Source organism: Amblyomma maculatum, chromosome 5 (assembly GCF_055883805.1).
Source record: "Amblyomma maculatum isolate TAMU_Amacu chromosome 5, ASM5588380v1, whole genome shotgun sequence".
In the NCBI taxonomy this organism is placed as follows: domain Eukaryota; kingdom Metazoa; phylum Arthropoda; class Arachnida; order Ixodida; family Ixodidae; genus Amblyomma; species Amblyomma maculatum.
This window is the reverse complement of record NC_139348.1, coordinates 33,400,323-33,422,318: the sequence shown is the minus strand read 5'-3', so window position 1 is coordinate 33,422,318 and position 21,996 is coordinate 33,400,323. Positions and strand designations below refer to the sequence as shown.

Sequence of the window (21,996 nt, the reverse complement as noted above, 5' to 3'; positions counted from 1 at the left end):
TGAATCATCGATACGGGGCAACGGATATACATCTTTTTTTGTGATGTCATTCAGTTTCTTGTAATCAACGCAAAAACGCAGCGTGCCATCCTTTTTCTTAACCAACACGACTGGCGATGACCACGGACTTTTAGACGGCTGAATAACATCATCATTAAGCATTTCCTGGACTTGTGTCCGAATTGCCTCACGTTCTTTGGCCGAAATACGGTACGGCTGCTGTCGAATAGGTCGGGCATCGTCAGACGTTAAGATGCGATGCTTGGTGATAGAAGTTTGCCGGACTTTCGATGATGAGGCAAAGCACAGGGCGTACTCCAGCAGTAAGGCACGCAGGGCGCGTTGTTGACAGTAAGAAAGGTCACTGCTAACATCGATGTGGTCTAGAACACTGGGAGTATCAATAACGTCAGATGCAAAACATTCAGAAACTTCCTTTAACAGTTCGCCGAAAGCGATGGCAGAGGTGGCGAGATTCATTCGTGAAGTTCGTGACGAGAAGCTCAGAGTGGCCATTGCTGAGAATAATTAAGCTTCGAGCTGCACAGATGCCATGAGAAAATAAAAGCGAACGGTTGCTTTCAGCTATTATCGGCCCGTCACGAAGCCCGTCGCACACAACACTCACAAACACGCTGGAGCGGGGAGGCACTGAAACACACTCGGCTGAAACCCGTAGGGCGCACGTGCTTTGGCCATCTGTGGGGCTGGCAGCCGCTTTCTCCGTTGAGAACGAGACCGTTCGCTGTCGGAGATCGATGATGGCGCCATATTCCCGCAGGAAATCCACACCGAGAATCAAATCACGAGAACATTCCCGGAGAACGACGCAGCTGACAACGAACGTTGACGTACGAATCTGGATTCTAGCCGTGCACTGTCCAATAGGAGTAATTACATGCCCCCCAGCCGTGCGTATTTGCGTGCTACACCATGGTGTCATAACCTTCCTAAGGTTCGCTGCCAGTTTCCCACTCAAAATTGAAAAGTCTGCTCCGGTATCCACTAAAGCGCTGACATTATGACCATCGATGCACACAGGGATGTCCAGCGATAGCCGGTCTCGTGAACCAAATGCTGTCGTTTCTGCTCCAAAATCCATATCTGTTCTCATTGGGGGGACTTCTTTGTGCTGACATTTAGCGGCCGCGCCCCCGGAGGTCGCTCTACTCAGTTTTCCCGGTGGGGGCTTGGCGAGCGACCAGGCGGTGCTCGCGGGAAGTCACCAGTTGTTGAAGGGGCTTGCCGACGTGGGGATGGAGACCTGGATTGTCGGCGCGCCATCCGGAGGCTCTCTTGTGCGAGGTTGTCTCCAATGTCACGAGGTAGTTGTCTGAACGTGCGTGTAGGTGCGTTGGTGTAAAAACCCTCCGGTCCGAGTTCCCGATAAGGGCACCACCGGAAAATGTGACCAGGTTCCCCACAGTGGTAGCAAAGGCGGCGGCTCCGAGGGGCCTGCCAGACGTCCGTTCGTCGAATGTTGGATCGCGGTGGCCGCACGTACTGCGTTGGTTGCTGTACAGGAATGTATTGCGTTGGCTGCTGGACGGGCATGCACTGGGTTGGTGGTAACGTAGACAACGGAGCTTGGACGGGAACTGGGCGTCGGAGAATGTCAGCGTATGTCGGACGAGAATAATCAGGAACAGGGGTACTTTGAGCTTCAGCAACATGCAGAGATGGCTGCGTGACTTGCTGAATCTCTTCGCGGATCATATGTGCGAGAGAATCACCCCTGGGTTGGAACGTGCCACAAACCTTCTGCAGTTCCTCGCGTACAATTGCACGAATAAGATCTCGGAGCTGTTCAGTATTTCTTACAGCAGCTGTAAGAGGCTCGGCAGCAGTCGTAGCGAGGATTGGGCTGTCGTAGACCGCCGAGCGGCGCTGGTGTAGGATCTTTTCCATGGTGACCACCTCTGTTAAAAATGAGGTAACTGTAGTTGGTGGGCTACGTACAAGACCAGCAAACAGCTGTTCTTTAACCCCATGCATCAGGTGACGCAGCTTTCTCTCTTCAGACATGTTGGGATCCGCACGTTGAAATAGTTTCGTCATGTCCTCATCATACATGATGACGGACTCGTTTGGCATCTGTTTCCGAGATTGTAAAGCACGTTCTGCTCGTTCGCGCCTATCCAGGCTGACATACGCCTCTACGATAAGACGGCGGAACTGAGGCCATGACGTTATTGTGCCTTCTCGGTTCTCATACCATGTCGTCCCACTGATTAAAGGATGCGACTCGTTCGAACTGAGTTAGCCAATCCTCAACGTCTTCATGCGCAGTGCCATGGAACGATTTCGGCACTCGGGGGTTTTGAAAGTAAACAGGAGTACCTTGCATGACCGACGTAGTGCTTTGCGTGGCTGGCCGGAGGCTCGTTGTTGAAGTGGACTCCAAGGGCCCGTGTTCGGGAGGAAGGCCCAGGTTCCTCCGGCTGACGCGATGAACTGGCGTGTCCACAGGCAAAAGCTCGGTGTCGTTGGTTCGCGGAGGGGTGTGCAACATTGAGAGGACAATTACCCAGCACCTCCACCAAAACTGTCACGAAGACAGGGATTTGTGGGTATCGGCAACAGAGGCAGATACACACAGTCGAGATAGAGGTTCCTGGGAAATGGTAACACGAAGACACAAGCTCAAGAGTCCACAGTCCTAGCTGGCCGAAACGCAGTCTCCAACTTCTTCGTCGTTCAAGCGCTACCTCGAACCGCCAGGTGGCAATATATATATATATATATATATATATATATATATATATATATATATATATATATATATATATAAAAAGGAAAGAAGCCAGCAGTCGGCGAGGCCAAGGAAACCATTGGGAATTGTACTTTGTCTTTTTTTATATTTAATTCAAAAATCACATAAATTAGTAATGCAATCTGTTTAGGGGAAATATATTTAAACATGAAGTGGAAGGAAAAACAATGTGCCGATGGTGGGAACCGAACCCACAATCTCCGAATATCGCGTCCGGTGCTCTTCCAACTGAGCTACATCGACCGCTGTCCCACCTGCTACTTCCTTGGGTATTAATGTTGTCTGTATACGAACCTTGAGAGTGTTCACCAGTGCCACCTTTATATATATATAGGCGCATATCCTGCGTTTCCTTTCGCTGTGTGCGCGGCGAAAAGGAGAAGGGGTTAGCGTTGTGTTGCTGATTGCTGAGCTATTGCCCGTCGCTCGTTCGGTCCAAAACTAAAAGGGAAGTCCAAACCAGCATATGTTGATGTGAGACCATACCTTGCGACAATAGAGAAGCAGACAAAATTTTTTGAAAGAAGCAGTACCCCCTTGACTTGGTGTTATATGCGCATGTTAGTCAAACTTAATTATTTTTGGCTGGTAAAGCACTCACTGTTAAAATCTAAGAGCAATGAGCTCAGTATCGTGAGCAAAAAAATATACTTCAATTTCGTTTCTGGTGTATTGTTACTACCTTGTCAGACTTGCATGCACTACTCCTACAAGCCATAACTGTCGCACTTCCCCTGGTATAGTGGGCCTTGTTAGGAAATTGCCATCTTTGCTATATAAGTAATGCTGTCAATGCTACGTTGATGACCTAGGCCCTGACTGAATAAGCTCACCACTTGGTTTCTGTTATGTTTGGGAATTCTGGCATCAAAACTGCAGTGACCGATGCTTTTATTTTTCTCCCAGTTCATGTATTGCTGCCTGTGGACATTTTGGTAAACTACTGGATATTCGGAATAAGGGACATGAAAGAGGGTTTCCAATTGAGCTTTGTTCCGTGTTTCGTCTCAGTATAATACGAGGTTATGAATACAAATATTCAAAATAGAGAATTCTTTCAAAGTATCACTGCACAAGAAAACTTTAGATATTACAAATCTTTCCGCATTTTTATCCTTTGTGTTCTATGTGATTTACATGCATTCAACATGGGGTTCAAGATATGAATTTTTTCCCACATACTTTGCTCTCCTTATATGCCAAATTTCATGCACAGCATAGGCCACTTATAACTTGGAAACCCGCACATAAGCGGTACTGCATTATATCCAAAGCATTATTTTTGCTGGCCAGACATGCCAGATGGATAGCTTCGCTTTCAAAAACGCTGCGAAACCGTTACTTCGCCGTGTTCACAGATTTCTGTCCGCAGACTATGTCCGCAGACCGCGTCCACAGACCGTGTCCGCAAAATCCTGTCCGCAGCAGTTGTGAGTAATTAAGGAGTGGTAGCGGTTAATGAATGGTGTCAATCAATAGAGGGTAACGTAATGTTGTTGCTGAATAAATAATTAGGCCTATAAGTTAATTAGGTAATTGATTAGAGGCAGAAAATATAAAAGTCAAGGCAAAAATGGTCTCATTAGCAAATGGCTTGGCACCACATTAGAATGTATCAAATACAAAAATAGTTAATTAAATCAGTCAATTAAACTGACGTCAAGGGTGTGACGTCACGCAACCTGAAGTCGAGCTAAAAAAGGACGTAGGAAGGGATTGGCGTGCAATTTGAAAGTACCAAAGACTAAAATGGGCAAACAAGAAGTGAAGTGAATTAAGTAACTAGAAGCAACCAACAGCAGTATCCGTGCTTTCGCATTACTCCTATGCAGATTCTGCAGTGCACTTTAATTTTTTAGGCAGTGAACAAAAAGCAACCCACTAAGTCCGCTGCACATTTAGTTCATATTTAGCACACCGCTCACAGCTTGACTTGAAAAAATACCACGCCCACATTCGCGAAGCTGCGTATGCGCTTGTTATTAATGCATGCCCTGTTTCGCGAAGTTGGTTGTGATAACCTCTGCAAGGACGCTTTACCATAGCACGTTAGCGGTATGCGAAAGTATCCTTGGCTTTTTGTTTCCCAAAAAGAATTGAAGGCGTTCCAAGACCTTTTGGTTGGAAAGCAAGATTTGTGGTGAGGCTGTCAGAGAAATCCTCATTTAGTGTCTGGTGTATTGTTTTGGCTGCCCGCGAAATCGAAAAGAGTAACGGGAGCAATGCGGGGAGACTGAACGAGAGGAAATGGGCGACACATGCGCCCTAAACACGTGTCGACATATGCATTGCAGGGGAGTGCACTTGCTGTTCTGTGATTTCACCAAGCTGATTTCAAAACTGCATTATGACCGGTATTTTGCTTCGCGTGACCGCATAGTAAGCAGTATGAGTTTACATTGAGTCCTATGGAGGGCAGACCAATGGCCAGCAAAAACTACTATTACTGGCCCTGCACTATTCCAGTTACCCTCTTTGCGAAGTCGTTTGTCATGCTTTTCGGGATATGTGGGTAACGCACAAGGTTTGAACCACTGTGAGTCACACACTGAAGATTAGTAGCTCAACGATGCTTGCTTTGCAGTTACTATGAACAAAATGGTCATGACTAAAATGAAATTTGGAGATTTTTCTCTGAAGCTGCCAAACACAGATCCATATTCTTAGGTGCTTGGCACTTTTTGGAAGTGTATGACATATGCCCTTTTCACGCATCATTCTAATATCAAAACTTTGAGTAAAGAGTGCCTATGCACTGTTTACTCAAACACAAAAAGGGGCCGCTTCCCCGCTTGCTGGTCGGGCATCTGCTTGGGTCAGATTCAAGGTCACAAGCGACTACAGAAAGTTACAGCACTCCCAGGTGTGCCTGCCTTAAGAGGCAGATGGTCGAGTGGTCGGCTTGGGCACAGAGGCTGGGAAACAGGTGACGTTATGGCGTCTGAGAAGCAGTAGTTTGAAATGCCCCCACCATGTTTACCAGTTCAAGAAAAAGAAATTGAGGAAAAAATGTGCTTGCTGCTGACTTTGAACAAGAAACGATGCAATTTTAGGCAACTTAGGAACGCCAGCTTTCTTTACAGTACAAAAGTAGGTCGCCTAAAATTTAATGCTGTATTTAAAGCTGTTGCATCGTACCGTTAAAGGTGTCATACTGTTAAGTGTCCCCCATAATTCTTTGGCCCCATTATTGATGCTAGTTTCTCTTTTATGTTGATGTCTGTCCTGGAGCAAAACATATATCCATTGCTGAGAAAATTAGATTTGAAATGAAAAAGATATAGGGTGGGAGGAGACTTTTGTTAATCATAATGTGATGGCAGTATGTTAGAATTAGGCCTTCTCCTTGCTTCTAATTGCTTCTCTTCTTAACTCCTCTTGAAGTTTTTTGTATATTTTGTCATGTATCTCTTTTGCTGATATAAGGTTCATTGATAACTTTATAGAGGGAACTCCTGAGTAACTTTGCTGTGCTTTTTGTTGGGTCATTCTTAGTTATTATTAGTCTGTATCAGTTTTACAAAAGCATTATTTTGTTGTTGTTGAGGGGGTGGGGAGTTCCTATGACAGCCGCCTGCCAGCCGTTACATTCACTGATGCTTGCAATGGGAACTGAGCAAAATCATCCCACCGCTTGACTCAAACTTATATGTTCTTGCCAGAAAGGATGTGTTGAACACCATTTTGAAGTGAATGCCAGTGTAACATAGCCGTAGGAGAAAACCAGCTCTGGTGCACACATTTCACTTGGGATATCAACCAAGGAGGGTGGCACCTGTGTGTCATTTTCCTCTTCCCTGTATTAAACCTTCATTTTCAGTGAAAATGGTTTTGTTATTAGCTCATGGCAGCTTGACACGGCCAATATATTTATTCTCAGTGTTCATTTAAAATTGGAGCAGTGTCTGGCTTTGCAAAGAAAGAGCTATTTTGTAGATGACCTTAGATGTTGCGTAGGTGTATATTTTGTGGATTTTTGTCTTGGCTATGCTTTTCCCAGTTTTTCCTGCTAATGACTGCACTGGCACCGGATTATTGCAAGCAGTGTTTCTGCTTCTGCTTGGGGCATTCAATCACTCTTTCGTATTTACAGTGCACACTTTTCAGTTCTGGGCCAGTGTTGTTCCTTCCATTGCTTGTTTTTGAGTACAGGGTTTACTAACTTCCTAGAGCTAAAGCTAGGCAGCGAAAGTAAAATGCACCAAACCATTTTTTAATCTTTTTTCCAGCGATGGCAGAGGCGCTGGTTCGTCCTCTACGATGATGGAGAGCTGACCTATTCTGTGGATGAGCACGTGAGTGCACTTTCTAAAAGGCTAACGTTGGAGGGCCATATGAGGAGGCGTTATATGAGTGCAAGAATGAATGAAAAAACATATTCTCAATCATGTGACCCATAAATATGCCACTGATGGGTCATGTGACATTGATTGGTCATATGAAATTTTGCTTTGATGTCATTCTATATAAATGACACCCACAAAATTTTCAAGGCAGCTTTGGCTATAACAGCTGATTCTGTATAAGTAATTGGTGTGTTACTGGTCATTGACTGTCTGGTGCTGCTGCATAGTACCTCTGATGGTATCCTTGGCCTTATAATCAGTGCAATCAGCTATTTGTAGTTTAATTGTTCTTGTTGCTGGTAGCTTGTGGCATGAGATTTTGTTGCTGATATTGGTCCCCTTGTGTTTCTGTAGATAATTTTACTAATGAAAAATAATTTGTTTATATCGCAGGAATTAACTTTCACCAGACATAGTCATTTCCTGATTTTGCAGCAGTATAAGTAGAGCTCGTCATGAATGTTTTCTAGTGAAAGCTTAATTATAATTTTCTTTTTTTTTGCAAAATTAGCTGTTCACCATAGTGTGGGTGCAAGTTAAAGAGCAGCTGCATCACTTTTTGAGAATTTCGCGATATTCAAGGATTTAAATCTACATAGGCTGTAGGTAATGCATGAGAAGGGTTTTTGCGCTAACACTCAAACTGATGGCGTAATCGACGATTAAACCTCGAGCTTCTCTTCAGAGCACTGAAGTTTTGCGGAGAAGCTCGGTGATGACTTCATGGACGGTAGTATATCTGATGTTCGTTGCCTTCGCCAAGGTCCTGCTGCACCTTTTCTGACGGTGCTAATCAACATTCTGGGGCTTTGTTTTCGGAAGCCTTCTTTTTATTTATTCAAACCAAGTGGAAAAATGCAGAAAACGTACCGTTACCGTAAATGACGTCATCGTGCATCTCCCACCTGTCACTGTGCAGTGCGGTGAAGCCTGATAGCCGTTTTGGGTTTTAATCGCTAATACCGCCATTGTTTCAAATGCTAGCACCAAGATATTTCGCATGCATTAAGTGAAAGCCATAGTCATTCAACTGCTCGAAACTATTCGAAATCTAAAACCGGTGCAGCTCCCCTTTAATGAACCCCAGATTGTCAAAACTAGTACATTAGCTTCCATTGTGGTATGCAGCATAGGTGGTATTGTTGGTTTTGCTTGTAAAAATTCTCTGTTCAGTCCATCAAGCGGTCGGTAAATCAGTAAATGCATCAATCAGTCTAGCTAGCCGTTTGCGTGCACAGTTGATATTACCCCTGATGTGCTTTTCCTGTCTCGTTTCAGCCGAATACAATCCCGCAGGCGGTGATTGACATGACCAAAGTGGTGGCTGTGACTAATGCTGAGGAGCTCACCGGGAACCAGTTCTCCATAGCCATCACCACTCCGGACAAGGTCCACTTCGTCAAGGGCACGGGTCGCGATGACAGCAAGTGGTACGTGCCTGCACACCACGCCTGCTTCGCTGAGTTTAATTTACAGCAGGAAGCATCACGACATTGTTCATGTTTTAGGGTTCTTTTTTTTTTTTTTTCTTAGGTCCGCGTAATGGTGGCTGTAATCCAAGGGAAGTCTTGAAGGGACGAGTTTCTGCAGAGGCTAGCCCATTTGTTCAGACAAGTACAAAATAGTCCCGCTTGTGTGTTTTGGGCTTTTTTGTGCCCACATTTTACTTGCAGATCAATCTTTGCCATCAGTTTTACGAAAAAATTAGTGTGAGATCCGTGCTGCATTCACATGGATGAAATCGTAAGGTGCCATCTTCTTAGAAGCTGTGAGGAAGCAAATTCATCTCATCGATGGGCAGTACTTCCATGTGCTGCACAAATAAGCAACGTCGTTTCTGCTCTCACTTAGAGTGCTAACTATTGACACTGGATGGAAACACTCATTTGTTGTTAGGCTGGGTAGGCTTACTCATTTTTGGCCTGCCTTGCAGGATCACCTCGTAATGTTCCTGCACGATGGTCCAGGCTAGCTACAGCTTTAAATTCCCTTCCAAACACAGGAATCTCCAGAACATTGTCTGCGTTTGTTATGTGGGCAAGAATAAGCCTGAACTGTAGGCTCCGTAAATTTCTTTAACTGAAATCTTCTAATGTACACTACCACCTGAAGCTCAGGCCACTTTCCAAAAAACAAAATGCTCTTGCACTTAAGTGTACTTAGTGAGCAGTGTTAACCAGCAATTTGTGGTTGCCCATGGCTGCCCTGGGTTGACCTTACCTGATCCTGCGCAGGTGGTTTGACGTGCTATCCCAGTTTCCGAGCAACATGGTGCGGAGCAAGAACAAGCACAATGCCTGCAACCTGGCACTCGCAAAGTCCGCGCCACCTGTCAACATCCTCTCCTGCCAGGTAACAGCCGCACTGTTGTACGCTCGCTGTTCCCAGTTTGCATGTGCATGGAAAAGTGCCAAAGAGCAGTTAATTACTGCCTTTATTCAGAGTATAGATAAACATCCATGGCATTGCCTGAAAATGCACGCTTGCCGCCACACATTTGCTCCCAGGAACTGTCAGAGACACTTTAAAGGAACTGCATTCTACCAGATACACTCCAGAGACAAAATGGCACTTTGTAGGCACTACTGGGAGCACACTCTTATCACTCCAGGGACACTACTAGAGAGAATGTGAGAGACACTACCAACCTAGCAAGCATACTGTAGACACTGTGAATACTCTTTGGATGCTACTTGGGGAGACTACTGGAGATACTACCAGATGCACTCCTGAGATGCTTTAGAGACCAAGGACACTCCTGGAGCATTACCAGAGTTCATCGAGGCATTTTAGGGCAGGTGTGTCAAATGCTATGCAGCCCACGGGCAGAATATTTTCTCCTGTGGTCCTCTGATCTTAATGAAGCCTTTGTAATGGAGCTGCCATTTGGATGACTTCACCTTTTCATTGCCGACCACACTGCCTGGTTATTAGCCATGTCTTACTTGCAAGGCGGTGATTTGACGCGCAGATAAATAGAGGGGTAGTGATCTCCGCCACATCTGTAGCTCTGAGTCACTATATGATGTTGGCTACATCTAAGACGGAAGAGAAATTGCAGGAAGTGGTCATGGATAGATAGCATGAGGGCTGTGCTGCCCCTCACCCTTTCATGTGTTCCTTTTCTCCTGTTACCTAATAGTGGCTTATGGGGCACTACGACCTGCATGGCAAGGTAAATGTGGTACCCCTGCTGTAGAGACCTTCCAGAAGCATTTCTCTATAGGCAGGTAGTTGGTCTCTTTCGCTTAGCATCCGTGAACGAGTCTCCTCGCTCTACATTGTGCAGCAGGGCAAGGGAGTTGCTGATGAGTGGGAAAGCATTTCAGTTTGGACTCTGGCCTCTTCATTTTGAAATGAAGACATTTCAGTTGTCAAATTTTTTTCCTGTGCCTCTAGTGCCCATAGCGCACATGTGCTTTGTCAAGCGCAGGCTTGCAGAGGTAACAGTGAAGCAGGGGTCTTAGTGCCATCTGTGTGAAAAGTGAGCTTGTTGATTTTCAGTCTTGCTCAACCTCACTACACTACTTTCGTCTCTTTTCTCTTTTTTGCATCTCTTTTCACGGTATAGTGCATATGGCTGCGTGGTGCAATGCACAAACAGCACATTGTGTACTGTTATGGTTAGTTATGAAAAGAAGATTGAGCATTTTTTATGCATATAGCATACTGTGCAGAGTAGGTGAGAGGAAGCATGCCAGGTGTTTTTCGATGGCAAAAAAAAATGAACGAAGCACATCTGCGTAATTTGTTAATGCAGCTAAACACTGAAGTGTGCTTTCCTAATGATGAGCTCTTTGTGTTTCGGTGCCAGAACCAGTATGAAGACCGTGGACTGGGAAACAGGGAACCGTATCGCAATGGCACTGTCGAGACGACGCAGCCTGCGCAGCAGCCTCTCGAACACCGCACCAATGGCACCACCAACTCAGTCTCAACAAACAACCGTGAAGGTATGGCGCTCTTTGGTCTCTGTTGAGGAACATTGTGGGAGCATTTCTTTGTTTTCTGCAAGTGTGTGATGATCAGCTTTGAATTCCTGTCAGGACTTGAGCGTCGTCCCTGCATTGCTTTCAGGAGGACTTGCTCAGAGAGCGAAATAATACTTGCACATTTTGTGACTTGGTCTCAGCCAAAGCTACTAGTCTAAGGCTGCAGCTTTGGGACCTGTAGCATTTTCTTTGATCAGAGCAAGCTGTGAGGCATAGTGTGGACGCTTGCACAGCACCCTTGCCAGTGTTCCACTGACCAGGGGCAGAGTGTACTTGGCCCACTTTGTAAATGAATCTTTCAGTTCAGTTCAGGCGTTCAGTCGTGTCCGACTCTTCGTGACCCTATGGACTATGTCACGCCACGCTTTCCGGTCTCTCACTATCTTCCAAAGTGGCAATGAATCTTTGCCACTTGTTAATTTTCACAATCATAGATGCGTGTGGGACATCTTTTGAGCTAACTATATTGCACCCTATCTGCAGTAAGTTGTGGTTAATGTTTGCCTCACATGCTGATTAGCAGTGATGTCGTTGGATTGAACAATTGGAACGTGCCCCTCATATTGTTCCCACCAAGTGGGATGAGGGCGAGGGTGCTTTTTTATTTTTATCTAATAGCTTTGCTACAGACAGCTGACGTAACATGTCAAGTTTGGGCATGTCACTTCTGAGCATTTTGCATTGGTTAAATTTTTTTGTGCTGCAATTGAGTAGGGAATGATGAAACTTGGGTCCCTAGTCAATTGGTTCCCAATCTTGGACGCAGACAACTTGTGACTTCTGTAGCTTCAGGGCTGAGCAGAGCTTCACAGTGTTGTAATGCTTAGATTGGAGCTTCTTACTTGTCCAGAGTAGCATATGTTCTTGTGTTTGTTACCACGTGCAGTGATGTTTTGCAGCAACACTTTTGACTAGGTTAGTTGGCGTTGCTACATTCCGGTGGAATGGTGCATGACAGTGCGTGGCTCTTGGAGGATGGGAGTGTGTGAATAAATGGCAGGTGCGCCTGAGCGGTAGGCACAAGCTTGCCGTCAGGGCCCTTAACCTTCGCTTGCCATGTTGGCCACACTTGTTTAACAAAACTTGAAGTTGGGCTAGATGGTGCATTGTAATTTGACTGAAGATGAAGCGCACAGCGCGTGTCCTGTGTCTTCTTCTCTTGTGTGCGTCTTCCCGTGCGCTTCATCTTCAGTCAAGCCACACTTGTTATGCGAAGCATAACGCTCTCGTTGTGCCGAAAAGCCGCTGCTGCGCGCAAGTTGCCGAGGGAGCTTTCGAGTCAAAATCCTGCCGGGGAAAACATTTGGATGGTGCCAACTCCTCAGTGGTGGCGGCCACCGGCACTGACCTGATACGCCTTTCCCTAGATAGATGGCAGTAGTGCAGACTGCATGTCTGTAGTCGAAAACATGCCGCAAAATAATGGACGCCGTGTGTGGAGTGCATCTAAATGTATATTTCACTGAAACCACGGTTGGAGCGCGAATACGCTAGTCACGTTATGTTTGTGAGCGTGTGTGTATTTCGAGGACCTTCTTTGAGTTAGAGGGAAAGGTACATTTGAGACTTTGCTTGTCGCAAATAAACGGGGATTCGGAAGGTGCTCTCCAAATTTGTCAACACCATTTATTGCCTAAAGTCATTTAGTAATTTAGCGATATGATATATATATATATGTATAGTGTTGGTTCATTGATTAGGCGGTGATTGACAGTGTGATTGATTGGTTGACTGATTGGTTAGTGTGCAGTGACTGGTGATTTGTGAATGAAAGCAATGTGGTGTAGATGAATAATCTCATGCGTGTGGTGCTGAGTTTGAACAAGTCGCTGAGGATGGAACCTGTGGCTGGTACTAGTGCAGCATTATCATCTGACATTGTACCAGATGCTTGTAATAGTGTAGTGGCTTCGTTTGAGGGTGCGACTTGTCGTGATGGTGGTACGCGACTATCAGTGAGACTTCGCAAGATGGATGCCGAGAATTCTGGCGAAGAAGAATGCTTGGTGTGAGGTAGCTAGATGATTGAAGCGAAAGTGGGATAACTAGTACGAGCATTAGAAGTGAGACTATGAATGCACATACTCTTGTGTTTAACTCTTAAGGCAAAGCTTAAACATCGTCTCAATTGTTTTGAAAATTGTGTATACTTTATTAAGCCCCATGGTCACCATGGTAACCATGGTTACGAAACTGTGTACTCAGTTTCGTGACCATGGTGACCTTCAAGCTTTCCTGTGATGCTGGATTAGAACCGGTAGCACTGTTCAAAGAGTAATTGAATGTATTGTTGTAATGAAGTGTATGTGTCTTGTATTTATGTTTGCATTCTTTTCTGTGCAGTGCACGTCCCCCACAATGGAGTGCCGCTGTGCAGGCTTGACAGGTGAGCACGTTTATTGTTTTAGGAACGGATCTCACTTCACCAGTTGCTTGCAATGTTCTCAGTAAAGGTACACCTAATAAGTACAAGCTGTTCCCTCTGCTTTGACTGTACAGAGTGCATTTGTGCGGTTCAGTGTTGTGTGCATTATGTGTGTGAGTTGGTGCACAAATGGAATATAAGCTGTTGCAGCTGGGGAGGATAAGCTTGGGACATTTTAATCTTTGCCGATTGCCCTGTAGCTTTGTCAGTATCAGGTCATGCACTTTTTCTCTCTCACCTTTTTTTTTGTACATTTGTGTCACAGACAGATCCTTGAAATAAGAAGACTTTTAGTGTTCAGACAGTATCCACTTTGGGTGGTTTTCAGATAGGGTACCATGCGCTCTGTGCACACTTGGTATAGAAATGCTGAAATTTGTTTCGGTCAGTGTTTGAGTGCAATCCACTATGTCCACTTTAAGATGGCTTGTAGCCAAGAGCTTTCTTAGTAAATACTGTCGCCGGTCGATATTTCGGACGCCCAATTTTCCGGACCTGCCTGAAAATCTGGACTTTGCCATGGCAACGCAACACACTCCATAGAGTCAATGTATAACACCGATCAAAATTTTGGAGGTTTGAAATCCTTCTCATTCGGACTTTTTCTTTCGATTCACGACTCAAGAACTACCGAAAATGCAAATGCCAGTGCCATCTTGCTTTTCTGGCCACTGCCATTTTGGTTTTCTGCAACCTCGAACCCACGTGTCATATCGTCAGCTCACAATGTCGTTGGAACCTCGCAGTACCATGTATAGCCTCGATAGGAGGCACCACTTGCTGCACCATCCCACTGGTGCCAGCTCTGCCGTGCTGCCATCATGCACAGTCGTCAGTCACCGCGGTCGCCATTCACGTGTTGTGTGTTGTGCTGTTTACATCGCCGCGTCAGATACCGTACACTAATGCCGGGCGTTATCCGGACACTCAAGCACCTCTATCAGTCACGTGTGCTTAGTCGCATGGTGTTATGCGTGGACAGCGGCAACACCTAGTGTCGACTTGCTGTTTACACTAGGCATGCTTTCCGATACATGGAAGGCGGTGACTGAGGAGACATTGCAGAATTGCTTCCACCATGCTACGCTGGTTTCGCGATCAGAGATGAAGTGCTGTCGTCATCCGATGATAGCGGCAGTGAATCCCATCAGCAGTCTTCATCTGCTGACCTCATTGAGCGCTTGCGCGCTGCAGGAGCCGTTCTGCTGGAAGTGACACTGGAGCAGTTTGCTAATGCTGACAACGAGCTCTGCGCTGAACTCACCGACGACGAAATTGTTCGCCAGGTGCTTGAAAGTGATGACTCGGGCTCTGACAGTGAGGAGCCAGAGATTGTGCTGCCAACTAGCAGCGAACTAACCCGAGCTCTGATGGTGCTTTCGGCTGTGTACAGAAAGAATGTCACCCTTGCCGACTTGCAAGCCGACTTACTTGTACGGCAACGTAGCTCCCCGCAAAGGCATATTGACCACTTTTTCAAGCCGCTCGCTAAATAAAGTGACTTTTTTTGCGTGAATTTGTTTTTTCGAACTGCCTGATTTTTGGGATGCTATCTCGGCCCCTTGAGGTTCCGAAAAATCGGTCGGCGACTGTAATTGGAACTGCAGTTTACTATGCAATAGGTAGTGAAGCACTTGAAGTGATCGCCAAATATGTCTACTTAGCACAGGTAGTAACTGCAGATCCTAAGAGATAACTAAGAGATAATAACTGAGAGAATGAGATTGGGATAATGCGCTAGTCATAATCTGGCAAGTGCAGATTATGACTAGCAGCTTACCGGTATCACTCAAGAGGAAAGTGTATAAGAGTTGCCTCCTACCAGTACTCACCTATGGGGCCGAAACATGGAGGCTAATGAAAAGGGTTCTACGTAAGTTGAGGGTGACACAGAGGGCTAAGGGACGAAAATGGTAGGTGTAATGTTAAGGGTAAGATAAGAAGCATGCAGAGTGGGTCAGAGAAACAACTTGAGTTAATGACATTCTAGCGGAAATCAAGAAGGAGAAATGGCCATGGGCAAGGCATGTAGTGTGAAGAGAGGATATCCAATGGTCGCCAAGAGTAACCAATTGGATTGCAAGGAAATGAAACCGTAGCGGGGGGCGGCAGAAAGTTAGATGGGCGGATGAGGTTAAGAAGTTCGGAGGGGTAAAGTGGATGCAGCTAGCACAGGACCGGGTTAATTGGAGCAATATGGTAGAGGCTTTTGTCCTGCAGTGGGTATAGTCCGGCTGATGATGATGGCATGTGTGGTCAGTTGTCAAAGTTGAAAAAAGCCCTTAGTGTTGGCTTGCAGAAGTAGAAACAGGGCCTGTTGGTAGCGGCTGTGTCATTGCTGATGTTTTTTTCAGTTTCTTCTTTCCATATATCCGTGGATGATTTGAAATTGCTTCAGTGCAAAACTTGGTTTAGGCATTGGGAAAACCCCTGCGTGCGGGCGGGATTGTGCACTGGACGCATGATCCTCACCACTGGGGACTACAGTGGTGGCACTACAGTTGGCCGCTCTTGGATGCATCGCTGTGATTTGGCTGCGTTTGCTTGCAGACACAATTTTAACCTTATGTTGTATGATGTGCCTGGTGGTTGAACAGCCAGCAGCACTCGGGGGAACGTGTTTGCTGCAGGTGGTGAGAAAATTATTTTTCTTGTTCTCACTGGGAGCGCCCAAAACAGTGCTTTAGCGCAAAAAGTGAAACGGCTCGGAAACGCTCGAATGGTAGGGTGGTGCATCCACATCTGGTGATGCTGCCATCAGAGGCTCTTGAAAGCGGGCCACTGATGCCGCTGAGGAGATGTTGCGAGTCTCCCCCCACCCCACTACACTGTCTATTTTAGTTCATTGCAACCTGGCTTAGGTGTTCCTGTTGAACGTGTCGGCCTTGTGGCAGGTGCTTTCACTCAGCAGTTTCTTTCATGTTTCCTTACAGGCCTGAAAAGGAGGCCCATTGCTGGAATGAGGGATGCTTGAGTTTGTGTTGAAATTGAAACAGCCACATAGATGATCTCAGAAGCCCCTGCAAATAACTGCTTTAGTGAGCAGCAGTGAAACAAACACAAATGTGCTGAAGACTGTCTGTGTTCTTGTTCCTGTGTTCAGCGCTTTGTATTCGCTATGTTTTACCAAACAGCCCAGATTCACACTGTACTAGGGGCTTTAAGTGTTTTTCTTTTTGGCCCAAAGTGCGCAACAATTCTGAGAAGTTCTCGAATGCTGCTGCAGTGGTGGGAGTGGCGGGAGCAGCGTGTCTGCATACTCTGACGCGGATGCCCTCGCCAAGAACCGCAGCCGTCGCTACCTCAAGCGCGAGAGCCGGGGCCTCAAGAGCCAACGCAGCCGCTCGGATGGAGTGGCCAAGATGGTGCCTGCCTCTCGTGCCTCCGAGCTGCTTCCCGCCGAGTGGGCCGGGGAACGGGACCATCCGCGCAGTTCGGGTGGCAGCCCTCCGCCGTGTCCCTTCCTTCACAACCCTGTCTACCTGCTGCTGGCCGAGCCTCACACCAAGGCTGGAGGCACCAAGGAGAACAAGACAAGTGAGTGTTCCAGCGGCCAGGTTTTACTGGGGCCGCTGTATGGGTTTTACTGTATTTTCTCGATTCTAACACGCATCTTTGTTCCAGAAAAATTGCCTCAAAATTACATGTGCGCTAGAATTGAGTATGAAAATAAAACTATGCCAGCAGTGCACATTTTTTGTGTGCCTTTGAAAAAATGGGTGCACGTTGCAGTCAAAGGTGCATTACAATTGTGCAAATATGGTAGTTGGAGCAGGAAAGGTGGTTGTCATCTGAAGCTGGCATAAGTATGGTCATGTGAATGTGTATGGTCATGCACACAAGTCTAGTAGCTTGGTCATGTGCACAGAAGTGGCGTTGCATTGGGCCTACTGCAAGAATGGACCTCAGACCTAGAGGAGTACTTAATTCACTCCCATTCACTTGAATTTGCTTACAACGACAGCAGGCGGTCAGTAGCGGGTGTTTGGTGTTCTGTGGCCATGTGGCTCACACGTGTTTGCCATCTGGTCACCTCTTTGGGCACATGTGGTAGCTCTGTCCCGGAAATCCTGTTGCTGGCGATGGGTAACCTAGTGCTTTGTCACTTTTGAATATTGATCAAACAACTAGAGCAGTGGTTATGTGCATGAACAAGAGCATGGACATAAGGGCATGAGCCAGCATGCCACATGCCAGAGCATGGCCGAATAAACTTTTGAGAAATTGCAGCAAAATCTAGATGGCCTCACCTCACAGGGCTGCAAAAGTATTAATGTTGCCTGAAATTCATATCATCAGAGAATGAGAAAAGTCGTGAGAAATAGAGTACAAGAAATGCATTTATGAAAACCTCTCCACAGCTCACAAGATATATTTATGAAGACAGGGCGACTGCTCAGTGCTGGTTGGATGTAGCATGTAGCAGGTGGTTGCAGTGTTGGTAATGCGTGTTGGCTAGGCATTCAGGAGGAGATGCTATTCACCTGGAAAGGGAAGTGCTTAGTGGTCATAGGCATTATGGCAGTTCCCTCGTTCATATTCTGTAGCAGCTGAGGGGTGTGCTCAGAGCGTCTCCAGGTGGGAATGTCAGATTCATTTCATACAGGGTTGGAAACGTTGCTCCAATTGCTCCATTCTGCTCCAAACTTCTTTCCCTGCTCCATCCTGTTCCAAAATGCAATATTACTCCAAAACTGCTCCAAACTGGCTGTTTTGATGTCCCAAAGCTGTTCTGAAATGCTCGAGCCGCTTTCACCCTTGCAGACCTCCTCTATGTTATAAACAAGGCGATCGAGTTGGTGCTGTAGTCTTCTGCGATATCACGGTAGGCAAAAAGTACAGGAGCGGCACTCGTTTGTCTTGTAAGAGATGAGTGTGAAGTTGGAAAGGCGTTGAACGTGCATAAAAAGGAATCGGATTGTAGATTTTATAGTCCAGAAGAAGAAAATGGCAGTTATCAAAGGCGTTTGACATTAGAAAAGTGCTCCAAAACATAATTAAAATGCTCTAAAACTCGTTTTGTTGCTTCAAAGCTGCTCCAAAATAGCTTTATTACTGCTCCCAAAGCTGCTCCAAAATGCTCGAGCCTGCTTCCATCCCGTGGAATGTACAATATTGTATTATACTCCTTTACCTTTTAACCTAAACTGTCCTTTCTCCCTGTCGCTCGCCTCTTTGATTTCTCCTACCTGTCTCCTTACCATCCCGTTATTTCCGCCGCCCCAGTTCAGGTGCTTCAGCTTGTTTCGATAGCAGATATCGGGGCAGGCAAAAATCTTTTCCTTCCTTTATTATTTTTATTTTACTCTATTATAATAAAGAACCACTTACTAACTTCCACCCCTTTTCATACCAAAATCCCTATTAGCTGTCATTGTGCAGTGGAAGCTTGTTAACTTGCAAGTCGATAATTCGAATTTTCAGATAATTTAAACTGACTGCCTGATTTGGCCATGCCCTGTAGAGGTCTGTGTGTAAGGAAGCCTGTTAGTTCGAGCACGAGTCGGTTCCTCTACGGATAATTTTAACTACAGGCCGCCACGTCTGGGCAGCCTGGTGCCTGAAACATGGTGAGTGAAATGATAGGTGGCATAGTTACAAGACTGTGTGCCTCCAAAACAGGGACAGAATATGAAACCAGATAAAACTATTGAAGTATGACAAATCCAAATTGGCAGGTGTTGAGGGCCACTGCTGCCTGCTTGTCTGTTCCATGCGATCTCTGATGGTAAAGGCTGCTGCTGGACTCGTGCCGTGCCCTCAGTGTGATCACGGAACATTTCACCACTTCTGTAACCTCGAATAATTTTGATTTACTGTAAACACTTCCCTTACAACCAATTCTTGATCTGGTTTTCGTTCTGCATTGTCCTTTTGAGTCGTCACATGAAAACTGCATATAATGAAAACCCAGATGTAGCGAAAAATTGTGGACATTTTGCAATTTTGTTATAACCAGGTTTAACTCTATATCTGACACATATAAACGTGCTGTGGTTAACTTGGTGTCAAAACAAGCCAACTTGGCTGCCACCACCACCAGAGCATTCATTCATACAAGGCGTGAAGGAGAAATTTCATAGCTCTTTTGATGTGTGACATGGTATACAGCCGTTGCTCGGCAAGGACCGGTTTGGGTTTATAGTTGATATTGCATGGGAGGCTATTGCATGTCCTATTACACATGATGTGGGGGTAGGTAGCTTTGGCGTGCATGACGGCAGCAAGCACAGGTCAGTGAATGTGCACAGTATGTGGTTTTTTTTTATTGCGATAGCAATACTGCGCAAGGTTTTGTGCTGTCGCGCATCCCCGGCCGACGCCGTGTTTGACCTTGAACAGCAATCGCTTCAGTCGAGCTCTGCCAGATGGCGCCACCGTCGGCGCGCCATTCCCTGGATCATACTCTCTCACCGCATGCGATGCTAGCAAGGTCCGATGTTGCATGCACGCGTCGAAATCCAGGCACGTGCGCCAAAGCGGCGGTCAGGACGCACCACTCAGGGTCTAAGGGGCGGATGGCCGTCGTTCAGGGTAAGGAATTGCGCATTAATAAAAGACGATCGCTAACAGGAGTGAAAGTGAAAAGAGAGAAATAGGAGTTCGCGTCGGGGTAAATCATTTGCTATGCGGTCTTACAAGGAGAAGCATCGGCGATGCGCCGAAGCCAGAAGACTGCGACGGGCTCTAGAGACTGCAGAAGAATGTGAACAGCGGTTAGCTTACCCAGAGTGGGACGATGAGACTGTACAGAATGCTAAGGTGTGTAATACATGCCGACTAAGTCTGAGGGAGCAAAAGGTTCCGTTATACAGTTCGTCTGAAGAATCGCCGGAAGAACAGTCGTAACTATTGTGTGTCATGTGTTACTCTATAGCCAAATTATCGAACCACACAAGCGTAGCCATGCGCCTGTCCTGTCCTGTCCTGCACCTGTCCTGTGTTTTCTTCTCTTGTGTTTGTCTTCCCGTGCGCTTTATCTTCGGTCAAGTAGCCATGCGGTCATTGCTAACGCAATTTACCAGGCTTAACCAGAGCTAGTTCAGTTCAGTTCAGGCGTTCAGTCGTGTCCGTGTCCGACTCTTTGTGACCCTATGGACCATGTCACGCCACGCTTTCCGGTCTCTCACTATCTTCTTAACATCACATAGCTTCATCTGCAATGCCTCGAGAATGCCATCTAACCATCGCGTTCGCTGCCTACCCCTTCTCCGGCGACCCTCAACCTTTCCCAACATCAAATCTTTCTCCAGCGACTCCTCTCTTCTCATCAGATGACCAAAGTAGCTGAGCTTTAACTTTAGAATTTGACCCTCCAATGAGCAGTCAGGGTTTATGGTCGACAATATCGACTGATTTGATCTTCTGGCAGTCCAAGGAACTCTTAAGAGTCTTTGCCAGCACCACAATTCAAACGCGTCAATTCTTCGGCGGTCAGCCTTTTTCACAGTCCAACTCTCGCATCCATACATCACAACTGGAAAGACCATAGCACGGGTTATACGGATCTTGGTTGGCAGACTAATGTCTCTGCTCTTTACTAGGCGGTCAAGGCTAACCATTGCTCTCTTTCCCAGAAGCAGGCGTCTCCTAATTTCATGGCTGCAGTCTCCTTCCGAGGTAATCTTGGCGCCCAAGAACAGAAAATCTGTCACAGCTTCCACTTCTTGTCCATTGATGCTCCAGGACTTGATAGGGCAAGACGCCATGATCTTCGTCTTTTTAATGTTCAGTTTAAGCCCAAACTTCTCACTCTCTTCTTGTACGCGCATCAGAAGTCTCTTGAGTTCCACTTCACTCTCTGCCATTAAAGTGCTATCATCCGCATATCTAAGGTTGTTGATACGTTTTCCAGCAATCTTCACTCCAGCTGAAGACTCGTCCAGACCGGCCTTCCTCATGATGCACTCTGCATATAGGTTAAATAGGCAGGGCGACACTATGCAGCCTTGCCTCACCCCTTTCTCAATCGGAAACCAATCAGTAAGACCTTGCGCAGTTCTGACTGTGGCTTCTTGCCCTTCATAAAGGTTCCTGAGGAGACAGATGAGGTGAATTGGAACTCCCATCTCTTGGAGAGCTTGCCACAATCTGCTGTGATCTACGCAGTCAAACGCTTTCGCATAATCAATAAAGCAGAAGTAAATGGGTTTCTGGAACTCTCTTGCTTGTTCCATGATCCAGCGAAGGTTGGCAATTTGGTCTCTAGTTCCTCTGCCCTTGCGAAACCCAGCTTGAACGTCCGGAAGCTCCCGATCCACATACTGCTGCAGCCTACCTTGCAGGATTTTTAACATCACCTTGCTAGCAAGGTGATGTTAAAAACCAGAGCTAAGCCACTGCCAATTATTTTTTGCTTGTTTATATATCTGCAATGACTTGGTGTACCTGCGTGTCCAATTCAGTCACTTCATACTTTGTGTATCCAAACTTACCCGTTGGGTTGATGTTTGAGCACGA

At 46.2% G+C, this 21,996-nt stretch overlaps 1 protein-coding gene across 1 annotated transcript in view; it reads left to right on the top strand.

Moving 5' to 3' along the window:
• osp (myosin phosphatase Rho interacting protein outspread) overlaps positions 1–21,996 on the top strand; it is a 183,299-nt gene that overhangs the window by 67,030 nt on the left and 94,273 nt on the right. Inside the window, exons 3-8 of the mRNA XM_084603580.1 lie at positions 7,003–7,068; positions 8,398–8,549; positions 9,354–9,471; positions 10,934–11,072; positions 13,455–13,497; positions 16,763–17,073. Of these exons, the coding sequence (XP_084459706.1) occupies positions 7,003–7,068; positions 8,398–8,549; positions 9,354–9,471; positions 10,934–11,072; positions 13,455–13,497; positions 16,763–17,073 (829 nt within the window). The remainder of the gene's footprint in view (positions 1–7,002; positions 7,069–8,397; positions 8,550–9,353; positions 9,472–10,933; positions 11,073–13,454; positions 13,498–16,762; positions 17,074–21,996) is intronic.